The following is a 14218-nucleotide window of genomic DNA, read 5'->3' on the forward strand; positions in this document are numbered from 1 at the left end:
AACAGAAGGCAGTCTGTACTTCTTTCAACTGATTGAGCTTGCAACACAGCTCACCAGGTCACACATGGAGCACAAGCCAGGGTTTCAAAACTCTCCTTGCGTGCAGCTGATTCGGTTACAAGGGAGGACTGACTTTCTCACTAGAGTAACTTCAGGCATATGTTCTGCCTTTGGTCAGTACAGAGCTGTCCGAGAACACGAATGAGAGCACAGGTCAGCTCTGCGCCAGAGCCCAGCCCCGCCCCGTGCTGCCCCTGGACGGGTCAGTGGAGTTTCCCGGCCAAGTGGACCTGAAACGGTGAGAATTACCAGAACCTCCACGTGGTGATGGTGATGCGTGCTTCTCCTCCGCCTCCCCTCCCCACCTTTTAACAGAAGAGCGCACTTTCCTTTAAACACAACTGTACCGGCTCTTTCCTCTGGCTCTCTGAGCCTTTCACATTACCCCAGCAATTTTACCCTTCGTACATATTCGTAAACATATTCCAAAGTTGTACAGACGAGGGGCGATTTGTGGACTCTGCCCTCCCCACAGGGATGGCAGCAGAGAAGTGGCTGTGTAAATAGAAACCAGCTTCCTCTGCTGCCAGTGCTGCCCAGGGTGTGGCTGCCCTGCTCCTGCTCCTGCACAGGAGAACGATTCATACCAGCAAAACCGGAAAAATCACAACCGAAGGCAACTGTGGACGCTGCGAGAGCCAAGAGGGAAACGTAAAGGAGCTGGGTTTTCCACCAGGTGAGTCACAGGAGCAACTTGTGCCATGGGCTGCAGGCCTCACTCCCCCCACCCCTGGTGATGAATGTAGGTCAAGGCTCCCTGGGGCTCCAGGGACCAGAGGCGATGGGCAAAAGGCAGAGGCTGGAGTTCCTAAAAGAGTCAAGAGGCCAAGTCTGGAAGGCCCCCGGCCTGCCCTCCGACGAAGCCTCCATGGACATAGACCATTGGGAACTCAAACCACAGAGTGCTGGGCTTGCTCTCCTCTCCATCCTGGACTGGGGCCACCGCACGCATTCTCATCAGGGTTTGTGGGATAGCAATTGGGGTTCTGCATAACAGATGGTCAACTCACCCAGCTCAGTCGACACAGGGGACCCAGTGGCAATTTCACCAATCTTGGCCACTCCATCGTAGTAGGCTTTTCCTGCCAGGATCATAGCTAGATGGGAAAGCAACACAAAATCAACACTTTAACAGGGACAGGAGGAAGTGACGTGGAGTTTTTTTTTTTCCCCCCAAACATCCCTTAATCCCTTCTGGCTGCAGGAAGCCTTGGGCTGCGGCAGGTGTGGCTCTCAGAAGGCAGCCCTTGTGCCACCCACAGGATAGCCCATGGATTCTCACCGCAGACCAGCGACGGGGACTCTTCCAGCAGCAGGTGCCACGTCCAGAAGGTACTGCAGTCTCCCGAGGCCGGCTACAGAGGGAACGTGCCCCCAAGCCTGCAATCAGGCTGGGAACTCAGCCACCCATGCAGCCCACTATTCAGGGGGACTCGTGAGGGCGTGGTCCAGGGACCTGGGCCTGGGACGGCATTTTACCCTTTCTACCGAAAGGGCCATTCTGAATCACAAGCAACTAAACAGATCTATGGCTAGGAAAATTTTATGATATTTGAAATAAAATTCTTCTTCAAAAAATAGAATTTTCTGAAATAACCAAATATTCTACTTTTTCCCTCCCTTTTTGGTATAGTTTAGGAAATATTTGTTTTTGCTATATGAGTTCCAATTATCTTAAAGATGGTATTTCCCCCTTTACCCAATTCTGAAGACTAAACAACCACCACGCGCCCTCCTTTCTGAACCAACGCCGCTCATCTACAGAACACCCTATAGGGGAAGCCCTGAGCGGACAGGAGGGGGCCGCTCAGACCACTGGCCTCCTCCGCTTTACCACAAGCTCGGTTCGAGGACATCACTGGAACTGAACAAGCCAGCTTTTCTACAAGACCTGGCCTGGTCCATGTGATTTTGGAGAAAATAATTCATTTTTTTTATTCAAAGATTGGATTCACAAGTAGAAATCAGTTTTTCCTATAGCTCTGAAGACCACCGCTTGTGGAGACTTAGAGCTCCTTGTCCAGCCCCTTCCTTTCACTGACAGGAAAACCACAGGCCACCCCAGCTGTTTTTGCCTCAGTTTATAAGGGGCATTGTTTTTAAAGGTGGATTTTAAAAAACAAGCACTGGGGGAAGGGGCACAGAATTGACCCATGTACAGACTCAGAGCTCAAGGTACTGTAGGTTTGTATGGCAGGTTATTTTGGGACTTATTACAGAGTTTAAAAGAATTGTAAAAGACACAGCTTTCACTGAATACGTATACACGAAAAGGGAACACCACATTCTGCCACGCTACTCTAAGACCAAGGGTAACCTGAAGAACGCCTGTAAAAAGAACAGCAACGGTAGGCACATACGCGGACTTTTCAAGTCACTGCTCGGCTAACCTATCCATCAGCCCCTCTCGCTAAGAGGGCAGACTGGACACACTTTGGGACGTGCCAAGGTCGGTGGTGAGTCAGCTAAGGCACTGCACTTCCTTGGCTTTAAATCATGGTGCTTATTGACTCTGGTCTGAGCTACTGCTAAACGAAAGGTGACTCCAGCTAAAGACAAGGTGTGTAGCCAGTACACTGTCAAGTTAATAGATGTAATATTTTAGGACCAAGATTTTAAATTGCAAAGCACTGATAAGCTGAGGAGCAAACTAGTGGGAGGACGGCATGTAAGATTACACAATATTTGAACAAAATGTTTGGTTTGCCTCCACACATTAAATTGAAATTTTTCATTAACTGTTGACCTGCATTTGAAACCACGCAATACCCTTCGGTCCTATAAAACATCTATGCTTTTGTGATAAAGTAGATTAAAATAAAATTATATAATTTGTTCAGGATAAAGAATAAAATGTTTTCATGATTTTGCCCTCCTTTGTGAAAACATTAAGATATTTTCTATCATTTATTGTTTTAAGGAATCAAGCCTATTTTTTCTGTTTTCATGGTCAACACTTTCATCACTCCAGTTTTATCTACCTCCTTCAGCCCGGTAACTTCCTTACGAGATGGTTTCACTGGGTTACTCCTCTGCTCCAGAGCACTTGACGGCCCCCCACTGCCCACAGGTGAGCCGCTGCACCCACAGACTCATGCAGATCTTTACTGCATCGGCCTCTGATGAATCATGGCTCCCAGATTCCCGGCCTGGGTGGTCCCTAACCACATCAAAGTGTGGTCTGGCCACGTGACTTGCTTTGGCCAATGAGGCATCAGCAAGCATGACTCCCACAGGGGCTTGATACCTCTTGGGACCCCTCTGCTACTGAGTGAGGACCCAGTCTGGCCTCCCTGAAGAGAGGAGGCTGCTTGTGCAGACAAGGCCTCTCGCCCAGGCCAGATGCCAGAGGGGATCCTAAGGCTCGGCCTGGACGCTCCACAGGTAGCAGTGTGTGCCTACTGAAGTCTGAGACAGTAGCTCAAGTCCTGCAGGGCCTCCTGCCCTCTCGGGTCCACACTGACCATCACTGCTCAGACTGCTGTGAGGCTGGTCTAGGCAACGCATGCACTGCCCTGTGACCTAACTGCTGAGTACACGCTGGCTTCCCCAACTGTACTCCCATTCTTACCAAGGACTTCACCAACTCGTCTACGTTCCTCAATGACTTTGGAAAGGCACATCCAGAGGAGCTATGAATTCTGGGAATACTGACTGAAGTAGAGTACAATCTCCAGGAGCTGCTGGTGATAAGAACCCTTGCGGGGGAAGCCTCATCACAGGCCAGGCTGTGGGAGTGGACTGACTCACTTGTAAAACCTGGTCACAGAGAGGGAGTGCATTCTAAAAGGGGGAAAGTCGCTGCAGGTCACAGCGATCTCCTTCACAGGGACATCGGAAGCAACGAGTCTGTGCCTTGTGATGAAGACAACACTGAGTACTTAAGATGTCAGCAAGGGAGAGTCAGCGACGCCAAGCCCTGCTCCCTGGAGGAGGGAAGGCGCCTGCACAGGCACTGCTCCTGCTGCAGGGGAGGCAGAAGAACCCGGCGCTGCTGCCCTTCCTGATGCTGACAGCAGCAAGCACAAGGCGCAGAGCCGCAGAGCAAGGCAGCAGGCTGTCCCCAGGCCCAGTGACGACAGCACTGCTCCGGGCACCCAGAGCCCAGCCTGCGCGCCCTTTGCCGGGGTCACAGGTTCACTGTGAAAACAGTGAGAGGGAGCAAGCAAAGGCAGGTGTGGTGAGAGGGAGGACCCAGAGACAAGGCAAAGACCCCAGACCTGATCGGAAGCCTTCAAGTCTTAAACCACTGGGAACTGAATTTTCTAGTTACGTCACTTGGAGGTCTTTGTGAACCAGGGAAGCGGGTGACGCTGGGGTCTGAGTATTTCGGGTGGGGGTGGGGTGGTATACTTGCTACACAAGGAGAATTTTCTTGGCCATGTGACAGTCTGGTGGCTGTCAGCATCGGAAGTTTCCCAGGTGATCACTGACACATTTTAACATTTGCCCTTCAGCCGGGAAACACATGTGCAGGTGCACATCAACATCCTCACTGGAAATGTCTTAAACTTAGTCAACAACTTTGGTTCACAAAGGGAGGCAAACACCAACACCGGAACGGTTCTAAGTGAAGTACTCAGGTTGAAATGAGAATGCAAGTCCAGCCTTTAGCTCAGACGTTTTCCCATTCCGGCTGGACATTTCCCAAAGTGACCATCATCCAAGGGCAAGAGATTCTGCTACACAAATGAAAGAATGACTTCCAGTGCGGCAGGACACTAACCCAATTATGGTAAGTGCATATGTTATATATGCCATCAGTTCACAAATAATTTGGTTTAAAAAGCACAAAACACACTTATGGCAATGCTGTCAAAGATTGACCTGGGTCAAAAACAGTAACTTGGCAGTTAAAATACATCATCTATGAGCTTCACTGTCATTCACTGACTCATTCCAAATACACTAATATAACTATGTACTATCATTACAAAGTTCCGTAGGTTAATTTTTATTACGTGAAGATACTTTAGAAAATTAATATTGAGTACTTAAGACGTCAAGCAAATATTTACTGAATGGCTTTTTTGTCCTTTATACTGAAAATTCTGAAAATTAAAAAAAAAAAAAAGAACCAAAGACTTACCACTAACAGCTTTCTCGTAATTTTTTCCTAGGTTTATTAAATTGCGTAGTCCAGGATTGAACTGCTCCATAACATTCTGAGAAACAAACAGACAAAGCAATTAATAAAATATACAGTAGACTGAATAATCTCTATATTTAGTCACTAAGTGGCCAAGGCTAGCTCTGTTAGCTAACAATACAGTGACGGACTAACAGATGACTTAAAAATCACGTGAGGCATCTACTGCCTTACCCCAGGAACAGGAGCGTGTAGTCCTGGTATTCTCCCAGCTGCCCACGGCCAAGGACAACCTACTGTAAATGGAGCCAGCAGCAGACATTCAGGTCTCTGTCACAGCCCACAGGGACCATGGGCCTTGGGGTTAAGAGGATGATTAGTGGTTGTCATGCTAGTGTTAGGAAACAAGCGCACGATAAGCTACCTGTGTACTTAATTTATGATTAAGGGCAATGTTTTAGCTAATAAGCCTACAGAAATTCCCAAGAGATTTTGTTTTTACTCTGATTACTGGGAGAGGGTGTGTAGAGTGGGTATTACAGATGGCCTTGGAAACAGGCCCACCTTCAATCTTTCAAGGTGGTCACTGCATTTGTTTCTAGCAGCTGGTTTACTCGTTAAGGACTTGCAGTAAGCCCTGTGCATACGGTCCCCCACACCCCGTCACTCCCTCCCTAGATTTCATGAGGTGGTTACCCATGGTTCTCATCTGTAAAGGTTCCATTCTCTAGAAAGTCACAGACAAGTGTTATGCCCATTTTAAGATGTGCAATTATTTAGAATGTTCGTTTAAACGTAAAGTATGCTAAATCTTTAGTACAAGAAACAAATTTTTCCCATGGTGCTGACCACAAACAAAGAGCTACATAGTATTAACAACTCCAAGTAGAGGGCTCTGGTCTCCTGATCCCCTCTTTGTGGATGACCATATGATAAAAAGAAAGAAAAGGCACTTGGCTTTCACAGGGGGCAGACAAGGCTTCTCCAGGGTGAAGCAGGAGTAGGGAGAGAACAGGACTAACAATGGCTTAAGGTTGAAACAAGCACAGGTCTTTCTGCCAAGACCGCTTTCAACCACGCTGTTGCATTGCCGTAGTTCTGAATGCTCCTTTTTTTTTTTCTTTTTTTTTTTTTTTTTTTGACAGGCAGAGTGGATAGTGAGAGAGAGAGAGAGACAGAGAGAAAGGTCTTCCTTTTGCCGTTGGTTCACCCTCCAATGGCCACCACGGCTGGCGCGCTGTGGCTGGCGCACTGCGCCGATCCAAAGGCAGGAGCCAGGTGCTTCTCCTGGTCTCCCATGGGGTGCAGGGCCCAAGTACTCGGGCCATCCTCCACTGCACTCCCTGGCCACAGCAGAGAGCTGGCCTGGAAGAGGGGCAACCGGGACAGAATCCGGTGCCCCGACTGGGACTAGAACCCGGGGTGCCGGCGCTGCTAGGTGGAGGATTAGCCTAGTGAGCCGCGGCGCCGGCCTGAATGCTCTTAACTCCTCAGTTTGGGGCAGTGAGGGTCGCTTTCCTGCTACAGTGCGTGAGGCTCACCTCTCTACCACCTCGTTTCCCCTTCCCCCAATCCTTACATGACGAATCCCAATTTTCTAGCAAATCAGTAGTGTCTGTTGTGACCATGTAAATACTGGTTACTTCAATACAAGGCACGGACTAAGGGTCACGTTTCCTTTCTCCTGGGATCAGCAACCACCCCAGCAGCCCAGGCTGGCTTGGCTTCTATGCAGCTGACGTTTCCCCCACACTCCCTCACAGCCAGCAGAGGCCCATCAATATTTGTCAAATGCACACAACTGTCAGTCCCCAGAACCTCCTCCAAGGACTGTGTGTCCTCTTCCTCGGTGTGGCCCGACTGTGCCTGGGCCCGCCAGGCTCCTGCCCTCACACATCCCTGTCTGGTCACCCATGTCACAGCCTTCCTCAGTCGGCCCCTCTTCTCTCTCTCCTTTCTTTCTGCTGGGAACCATTCTCCAAAAATGGTCTAAGAAATGATGCACAAGAGGTAAATGGAGTCCTCATGTGTCTGAAGTTATTTTTACCTTGGCATTTACTTGGTATTTTGCTGAGTGAGGTGTAATAGATTGAAATTATTTCCCTTAAATTTTTTGAGATACTGCTCCACTTGTCTTTGGCACTCAGCTTTGCTCCTGAGAAGTCAGCTGTCATTTCTCTTGGGATTTTTTTTTTTTCGATAGTTTATTTTGGGAAGTCTTCCCTTTGTCCCTGCGTTCTGAAATTGCCTAATGCTGTCTCAGTGTGGGCAGTTTTTCATTTATATTACTGGACACTGAGTGTACCCCAGCCATGTGGAAAATTAAGTCCTTTGGGTCCAGACAACATTCTTATATCCCGTGTCTTCATTCTTTCTGGAACTCTGATGGGGATTTTACACATCCTGGATTTATTCTCTATTCTCCTTCTTCCTAAGTCTTTTTACTGTATGTCTTGGATAGATATCCTTAGCTTTACATTCCAACTTTTCTATTTAAGCTTTTGATATAGTTTTAATTTCTAAGAATACATTGTTGAAAGATTTATTTTATTTCTTTGAAAGAGTTAGAGAGAGAGGTAGAGACAGAGAGAGAGAGGTTTTCCATCCACTGGTTCCCTCCCCAGATGGCCACAACAGCCGGAGCTGGGCCGATCTGAAGCCAGGAGCTTCTTCCGGGTCTCCTATGTGGGTGGCAGGGGCCCAAGGACATGGGCCATCTTCTACTGCTATCCCAGGCCATAGAGGAGAGCTGGATCAGAAGAGGAGCAGCCAGGACTAGAACCGGTGCCATATAGGATGCCGGTGCTCCAGGCCAGGGCTTCAGCCCGCTGCACCACAGTGCCGGCCCCAAGAACACTTTCGCGTTTCTTCATTTTTAGAAGCACCCTTCTGTCCCTGTTTTATGAATGCAATGTCTTTCTTTTATCTGAGTTGTGGTTTTTCTGTTTTATCCCAGTTCCCCACTTCACCTCCTGTTCCTCCTTCTCAACTGCTGGGCTTCCCTCTGCCTGCAGTGTTGAAGGCTTTCCTTAGACGTCCAGTGATCCTGACTAGGAGCAAAGCCCTGAGACGCTGCCTGGAAGCTGTGGCTGTGGGACAGGGTGGCTGCTGGCTTCACTCAGCAGCGGCAAGAAGGCCGGTCACATACAACAGCTGGGGCCCCCGGGGTCCTCCACAGAAGTTTCTCTAATTTCCCATCACTGCCTGGGGAGAGGGATAGCTTTCCCAGTCAGGAGTGGGGCTGGGAACCCACCGTTAAAAGAGCTGAATGAATTCCTGGGTTTCCACCCCTCCACTCAGCTGGTGTTTCCAAGTCCACTGCTCCTCTGACTCAACCAGCCCGAGACTGAGAATCCCAGCCAGCCAAAGAGGCAGAGGCAGGTGGCGGCGGCAGGGGCAGCGAAGGGAACTGGGAGTCCCAGCACCTCACATACCCGCCTCCTGCTCCAGCCCCTTGCACCCTGGGGTCCCCATCTTCGGTGGGCCTGGCCCTCAGCTTCCGGGGTTCCCTGGAGAGAATGGCCCCGTTCTCATCAGTTCTTCTTGTAGATTCTCTAGGTCCTCTGGGGCCAACTAACACTCCTCTATTTTCTATTACCCAACATTTCTCTAAGCTTTCTGCCAACTGATGTTTCCTTTTAGGTTTCTTTGCAGGTTTTTTGATCTTTAATTCCTTTGCCATCATTTTACATGTTCTCAAAAGGAAGAAAAGAAACACGCATGGGGTGACTCTGCCACACCTAACTGGAAGGCCACTCATTTAGCAGGACTGGAGCCAGCCGCTGTGCCCAGACTATTTACAACCAGCGGCCCCTCAGCCTCGCTCTGCAAGACACGCAGTGGGTACCTGCAGCAGCAGCTGTTCTGTCCTGTCTCCTCAGATCCCTTCTCTGTGGTCTTCTTTAACTCCTATCTGGAAAATAATCGAGTTCCCACGCAGCTTTCCCCAGCACCTCCCATCCACGGCACCTTATCAGACCCAGGAAGCAGATGCCTTACAATGCTACTAGGCTCCAGCCCTCCCTTGGATTTTATCAGTTTTTATTTTACTGTTTGTTTCCATGACACCGTATCACATGCACAGACTGGCACAGCCCTCTCCCCAAGCCATCCATCAATGCCAGGACGTCCTTGTGCTGCTCCTCACAGGCACTCCCTCCTATCCCCACCTCTGGCAATCTCCAAGCTCGTTCTCCGTCTCAGTCCCTGTGAGACGATTGTGAACACGAATCACACGGGGCCAACCTTCTGAGACCGACTCTCACCCGGCACAGCACGTGTGCAGCCACAGCCTATCCCCCTTACCGGCTTGTCATATTCCACGGTGTGGCTGCATCACAGTTCCTCCACTCACCAGCCGAAGAACATCTGGGCTGCTTCCAGCCGTTCACTATTCCAAACAGAGCTGATAGGAACAACCATGTCCTGGTCTTTGTGTGAACATAAGTTTTCATATCTCTAAGATAAACACCCAGGAGTCCAGCTGCTGCGTCATATGGTAGGTGTACGTTCAACTTTGAGAGACACAGCCACACCTTTTTCGAGAGTGGCTGAAATTCTGCATTCTCATCAGCAATCTTTCAAGATTACAGTAATTTTACAGATCTAGTAACTTCACTATAAAACCTAATTAAAAGATAAAACTATTTTAAAGTTATCGTCTTTGAAATCTTTTAATAGTCCTGTGACACTGAGTCCAGATGGTATAAGCATTAGGCAGCCAACATGGCACCAACCCTGCCGGACAGCATACAGCACAGAGAAGCATAGATCCACTCTTGAACACTGCTCTAACCCAAACAACAGGAAGGTGTAATTTAATTTCTTGCTCTAATTCAAATGTTCACTTCTAACTCTAACATCTTGAAATACCAAAAATGAGAGACTGATGAGAACTTCCAAAGTTAATACCAAACACAAGGCACTATCCACAAGAGTCTACCAGAGAAATGAAGTTCAAGACTTGAGACTACAATCAGCTTCAGAGGGAACCACACAAGAGCTGTTAAGTATGAAAACTTGGACATGGATACTTCAAAAAAAATTTTTTTATTATTATTTAGGTTCAGCTACACAAATTTTCCCTCCTAAAAGTTTTGCCTCTTTAAGCAGTGGAAAACCCATTTCTAGACTGGCTCTAGGCCATTAATGTAGTTATTTTAGCTGAAGTACATGTTATTTTTAAACGCAGGAACAAAAAAGCAAAGCTGCCCTGGTCTTCCCCAATCTGTAAGATGTTGCAGTCCCAATGGGTGCACTTGGAAACTGAACTGGCCTCATGGCTTGGGGGAGGGCAAGGGGTTGGGTCAGAGGCCACTGTTAGGGCCAGACTTGCTAATAAACTCAGACTTAGGATAAGACAAAAGCTTAGGATACAGAGCTAGCAGTTACCCCAGCCTGGCCAAGAGGACAATTTGCCAAACCACTTCACCCAGCTAGAGTTTCGCTTCTCATCAGGGAAAAGTATGGATAGCCACAGCTACAGAATAAAGTCTCAGCTACTGGACTGGCAGTATCACTGTCATACTTCACGTCAACAGGACTTGATTCTACTGCGAAAGTTCAGCAGCACTGGACAGTCAGTGGTCAGCAATTCTGCACAACACATGAGGAACGGGCTCCTGGGAAGCAGCTACAGTCGCTGTCCACCAGGTTTCTAGCTGGTCAGCTTATCCCAGCCATGTCCCCTGCCTCCTATAAAGTTTCAGATCCTAATTCTAACATCAATCACACAATCCAAAGATGGCTTCTAACTTCCTGAGCATTTAAACTTTTTGGGGTCATTTTTGAATATTACATTTGCCCATTCAGAACTACCCATAAATTAACTGTGCATAATTAATAAATTAATTGTGGCAAGGCCTGACAGCTAACCCAAGGAAACTTTAAATTTCTTTTTTTGTTGTTTTTTCTTCTTGACAGGCAGAGTTAGACAGTGAGAGAGAGAGAGAGACAGAGAGAAGGTCTTCCTTCCGTTGGTTCACCCCCAAATGGCCACTACGGCCGGCGCTGCACCAATCTAAAGCCAGGAGCCAGGTGCTTCTCCTGGTCTCCCATGCGGGTGCAGGCCCAAGCACTTGGGCCATCCTCCACTGCCTTCCTGGGCCACAGCAGAGAGCTGGCCTGGAAGAGGGGCAACTGGGACAGAATCCGGCGCCCCAACTGGGACTAGAACCTGGGATGTCGGCGCCGCAGGTGGAGGATTAGCCTAGGGAGCTGCGGCGCCGGCTGAACTTTAAATTTCTTAAGAATTTTTCTTCTCATTTCTTTTTCCAGTTCTAAACAGGAGCAAGAACAAGATATCTGATATTTTAGTAGTTTTCTGTTTAAAAAGTGAATAGAGGGGGGCTGGAGCTATGGCACAGCAGGTAAAGCCGCCGCCTGCAGTGCCAGCATTCTATACGGGCACTGGTTCAAGTCCCAGCTGCTTCACTTCTGATCTGGCTCCCTGCCAATGTGACTGGGAAAGTAGCAGAAGATGGCTGAAGTCCTTGGGCCCCTTCAGCCACGTGGGAGACCTGGAAGAAGCTCCAGGCTCCTGACTTTGGATTGGCCCAGCTCCTGCCACTGTGGCCATTTGGGGAGTGAACTAACAGATGGAAGACCTCTCTCTCTCTTTCTGCCACTCTGCCTTTCAAAATAAATAAATCAATTTTAAAAAGTGAAGAGGGGCCAGCATTGTGGTGTAGCAGGTAAATCTGCCTCTTGAGATACTGGCATCCCAAGTGAGTGCTGGTTTGAGTCCTTGCTGTTCCACTTCTGATCCAGCTCCGTGCTAATGGCTTGGGAAAGCAGGGAAACATGGCCCAAGTGTTTGGGTCCCTGGTACCCACATGGGAGAATCAATAAGCTCCTGATTTTGGCCTGGTCCAGCGCTGGCTGTTGGGGCCATCTGGGGAGTGAAACAGCACACGTAAGATCTCTCTCTTTCAAAATAAATAAAATTTTTTTTTAAATGGAGGTAGGTGGGACAGTGGTAAAGTCTGCGTGAGATGCTCAGGTTCCACGTGGGCGTGCCTGAGTCTGAGTCCTGGCTGATTCAAATTCCAGCTTCTGTTACTAAGCAACCTGAGAGGCAGTAGATGATGGCTCATATGCTTGGGCTCCTGCCACCCACATGAAGATCCAGATTGAGTTCCAGGCTCCTGGCTTCAGCCTGGCCCAGACCTGGCTGTAACAGGCATTTGGGGAGTGAACCAGTGGATGGAAGAACTCTGTCTTGGACTTTCTCTGCTCTTCAAATAAGCCACAACCACCTTTTAAGTGTAATAATTACACAGGATAAGCTTTAAAGGTGGTTTAAGAATCTCTAAGCAAAGAGTTCTGGAACTTGACTCGGGTAATGTATGTGTCCTGTCTATACAGTGCTCAAACTAAGCAGGGCAGGTTCCCAAGCCAGGTGGTGAGTTATCTGTCCCAAGGAGTAACTTAGGACACTTCTAGACACATGTGATTGTTAGAAAATCTTGCTTCGTCCTTGAGTGCCGCTGGAAGCTGCAGTCCCTGGGGGTAGCCTCACCAACACTGACCACCTCCTCCGCCTTTAGGGAAAGTATTTTAAGGAAACTTGGCAAAGAGGCAGGTCCTTGCAGGCTATCAGATGGTCACAAATCACACTGTTCACGTCCATAATGAATGTGGAGCCCAGGCCAGGAAAAGAAAAAGACAAGACATCTTTGAACTGCAAAGATGGATCAGAAACACTCATTCCAATATATAAACACAACATGCTCCCTTGTCGTCTGTACTAGCCATCACACAAGGCACTTCCAAATATTCATGGCCAGCGCCGCGGCTCACTTGGCTAATCCTATACCTGCGGTGCCGGTACCCTGGTTCTAGTCCCAGTCAGGGCACCAGTTCTGTCCCGGCTGCCCCTCTTCCAGGCCAGCTCTCTGCCGTGGCCCAGGAGTGCAGTGGAGGATGGCCCAGGTCCTTGGGCCCTGCACCTGCATGGGAGACCAGGAGGAAGCACCTGGTTCCTGGCTTCGGATCAGCGGGGTGTGCCGGCCGTAGTGGCCATTTAGGGGGTGAACCAACGGAAAGGAAGATCTTTCTCTCAGTCTCTCTCTCTAACTCTGCCTGTCAAAAAAAAAAAAAAAAAAAAGAAATATTTATGAAAAACCAAATTAAAGTGTTTTTATTTTGGTGCAAAAAATTATTGAAGTGACAGAGAAGCAGAACTCCCATCTGCTGGTTCAGTCCCCAGTGCCCAGAATGGCTGGGAGTGGACTGCGCTAGGCCAGAGCTGTAGCCAGGAACACTTTCCAGGTCTCCCACAGGGGTGGTAACCACTAAGCCACTGTCTGCTGCCTCACAGGGTCTGCAATAGCAGGAAGCTGGAGTCAGGGGCCAGAGCCAGGTATGATGTGGAACCTGGGTGTCCTAAGCGGCATCTTAACCATTAGGCTAAATGCCTGCCCCAGTGCAAAACAATTCTGAAACCCATGCACATTAAGGGTGCGTATATTATGGAAAATACTGTGCATATCAACTTTTGTGACACTAAAGCAAAACTTCTAATTCCATTTTTCCACCAACTTTTGGAAGTACACTGCGTTGGGTGTGAATCTGTCTTCTATCCATTGGTGTTATCTAGGATTTGTAACATGCCCTACATCTGCAATGGGTCTGGGAGGTGTGGGCACGCGCTGTGCTAGACACTCCGGCTCTGAGTCCTTGGACAAACACGATCTCTCTGAGTCCCCATCTCTTCTCTAAAACGGCAATAAGGAGACGCTGTATGCTCACCGCTCCCCCAACACAGAGGAGAGGACTGAATGAGACAGCCTAATGCTCGGGAGTACTTCTGTGCTCCTCAGAGTACTTGACACTTGGCACACACTGGGCCAACTGTCCTCACTGATACTGCGAGAGAAAAGCTCTGACGTCGCTGCCCTTCCAAAGGTGAGCCTCCCGTCCACATGTGCAGCTCCAGCTTTCTCCACTTCCTCGGGGATGTGGAGAGCAAGGGGTCAGCCCCCACCTCCAAGTGTGAGGGTGCTCAGGAAAACAAAGCTGGGGGGGGTCTCTGCCCCACTCAGCTGACAGTGCCCCCCTAGTGTTTCC

General features: G+C 48.9%; 1 protein-coding gene across 2 annotated transcripts in view; it reads right to left on the reverse strand.

Annotated features, from left to right (window-relative positions):
• Positions 1-14218, reverse strand: part of BAIAP2L1 (BAR/IMD domain containing adaptor protein 2 like 1) — an 86464-nt gene that overhangs the window by 54946 nt on the left and 17300 nt on the right. For both annotated transcript variants that reach the window (XM_051839015.3, XM_089320929.1), the window contains exons 2-3: positions 5150-5225; positions 1071-1157 (exon numbers count right to left, since the gene is read on the reverse strand). In XM_051839015.3, the coding sequence (XP_051694975.2) occupies positions 1071-1157; positions 5150-5225 (163 nt within the window). The remainder of the gene's footprint in view (positions 1-1070; positions 1158-5149; positions 5226-14218) is intronic.

The sequence above is a fragment of the Oryctolagus cuniculus genome, chromosome 19 (genome assembly GCF_051225735.1).
Source record: "Oryctolagus cuniculus isolate XC-2025 breed Fujian yellow rabbit chromosome 19, ASM5122573v1, whole genome shotgun sequence".
Taxonomy (NCBI): domain Eukaryota; kingdom Metazoa; phylum Chordata; class Mammalia; order Lagomorpha; family Leporidae; genus Oryctolagus; species Oryctolagus cuniculus.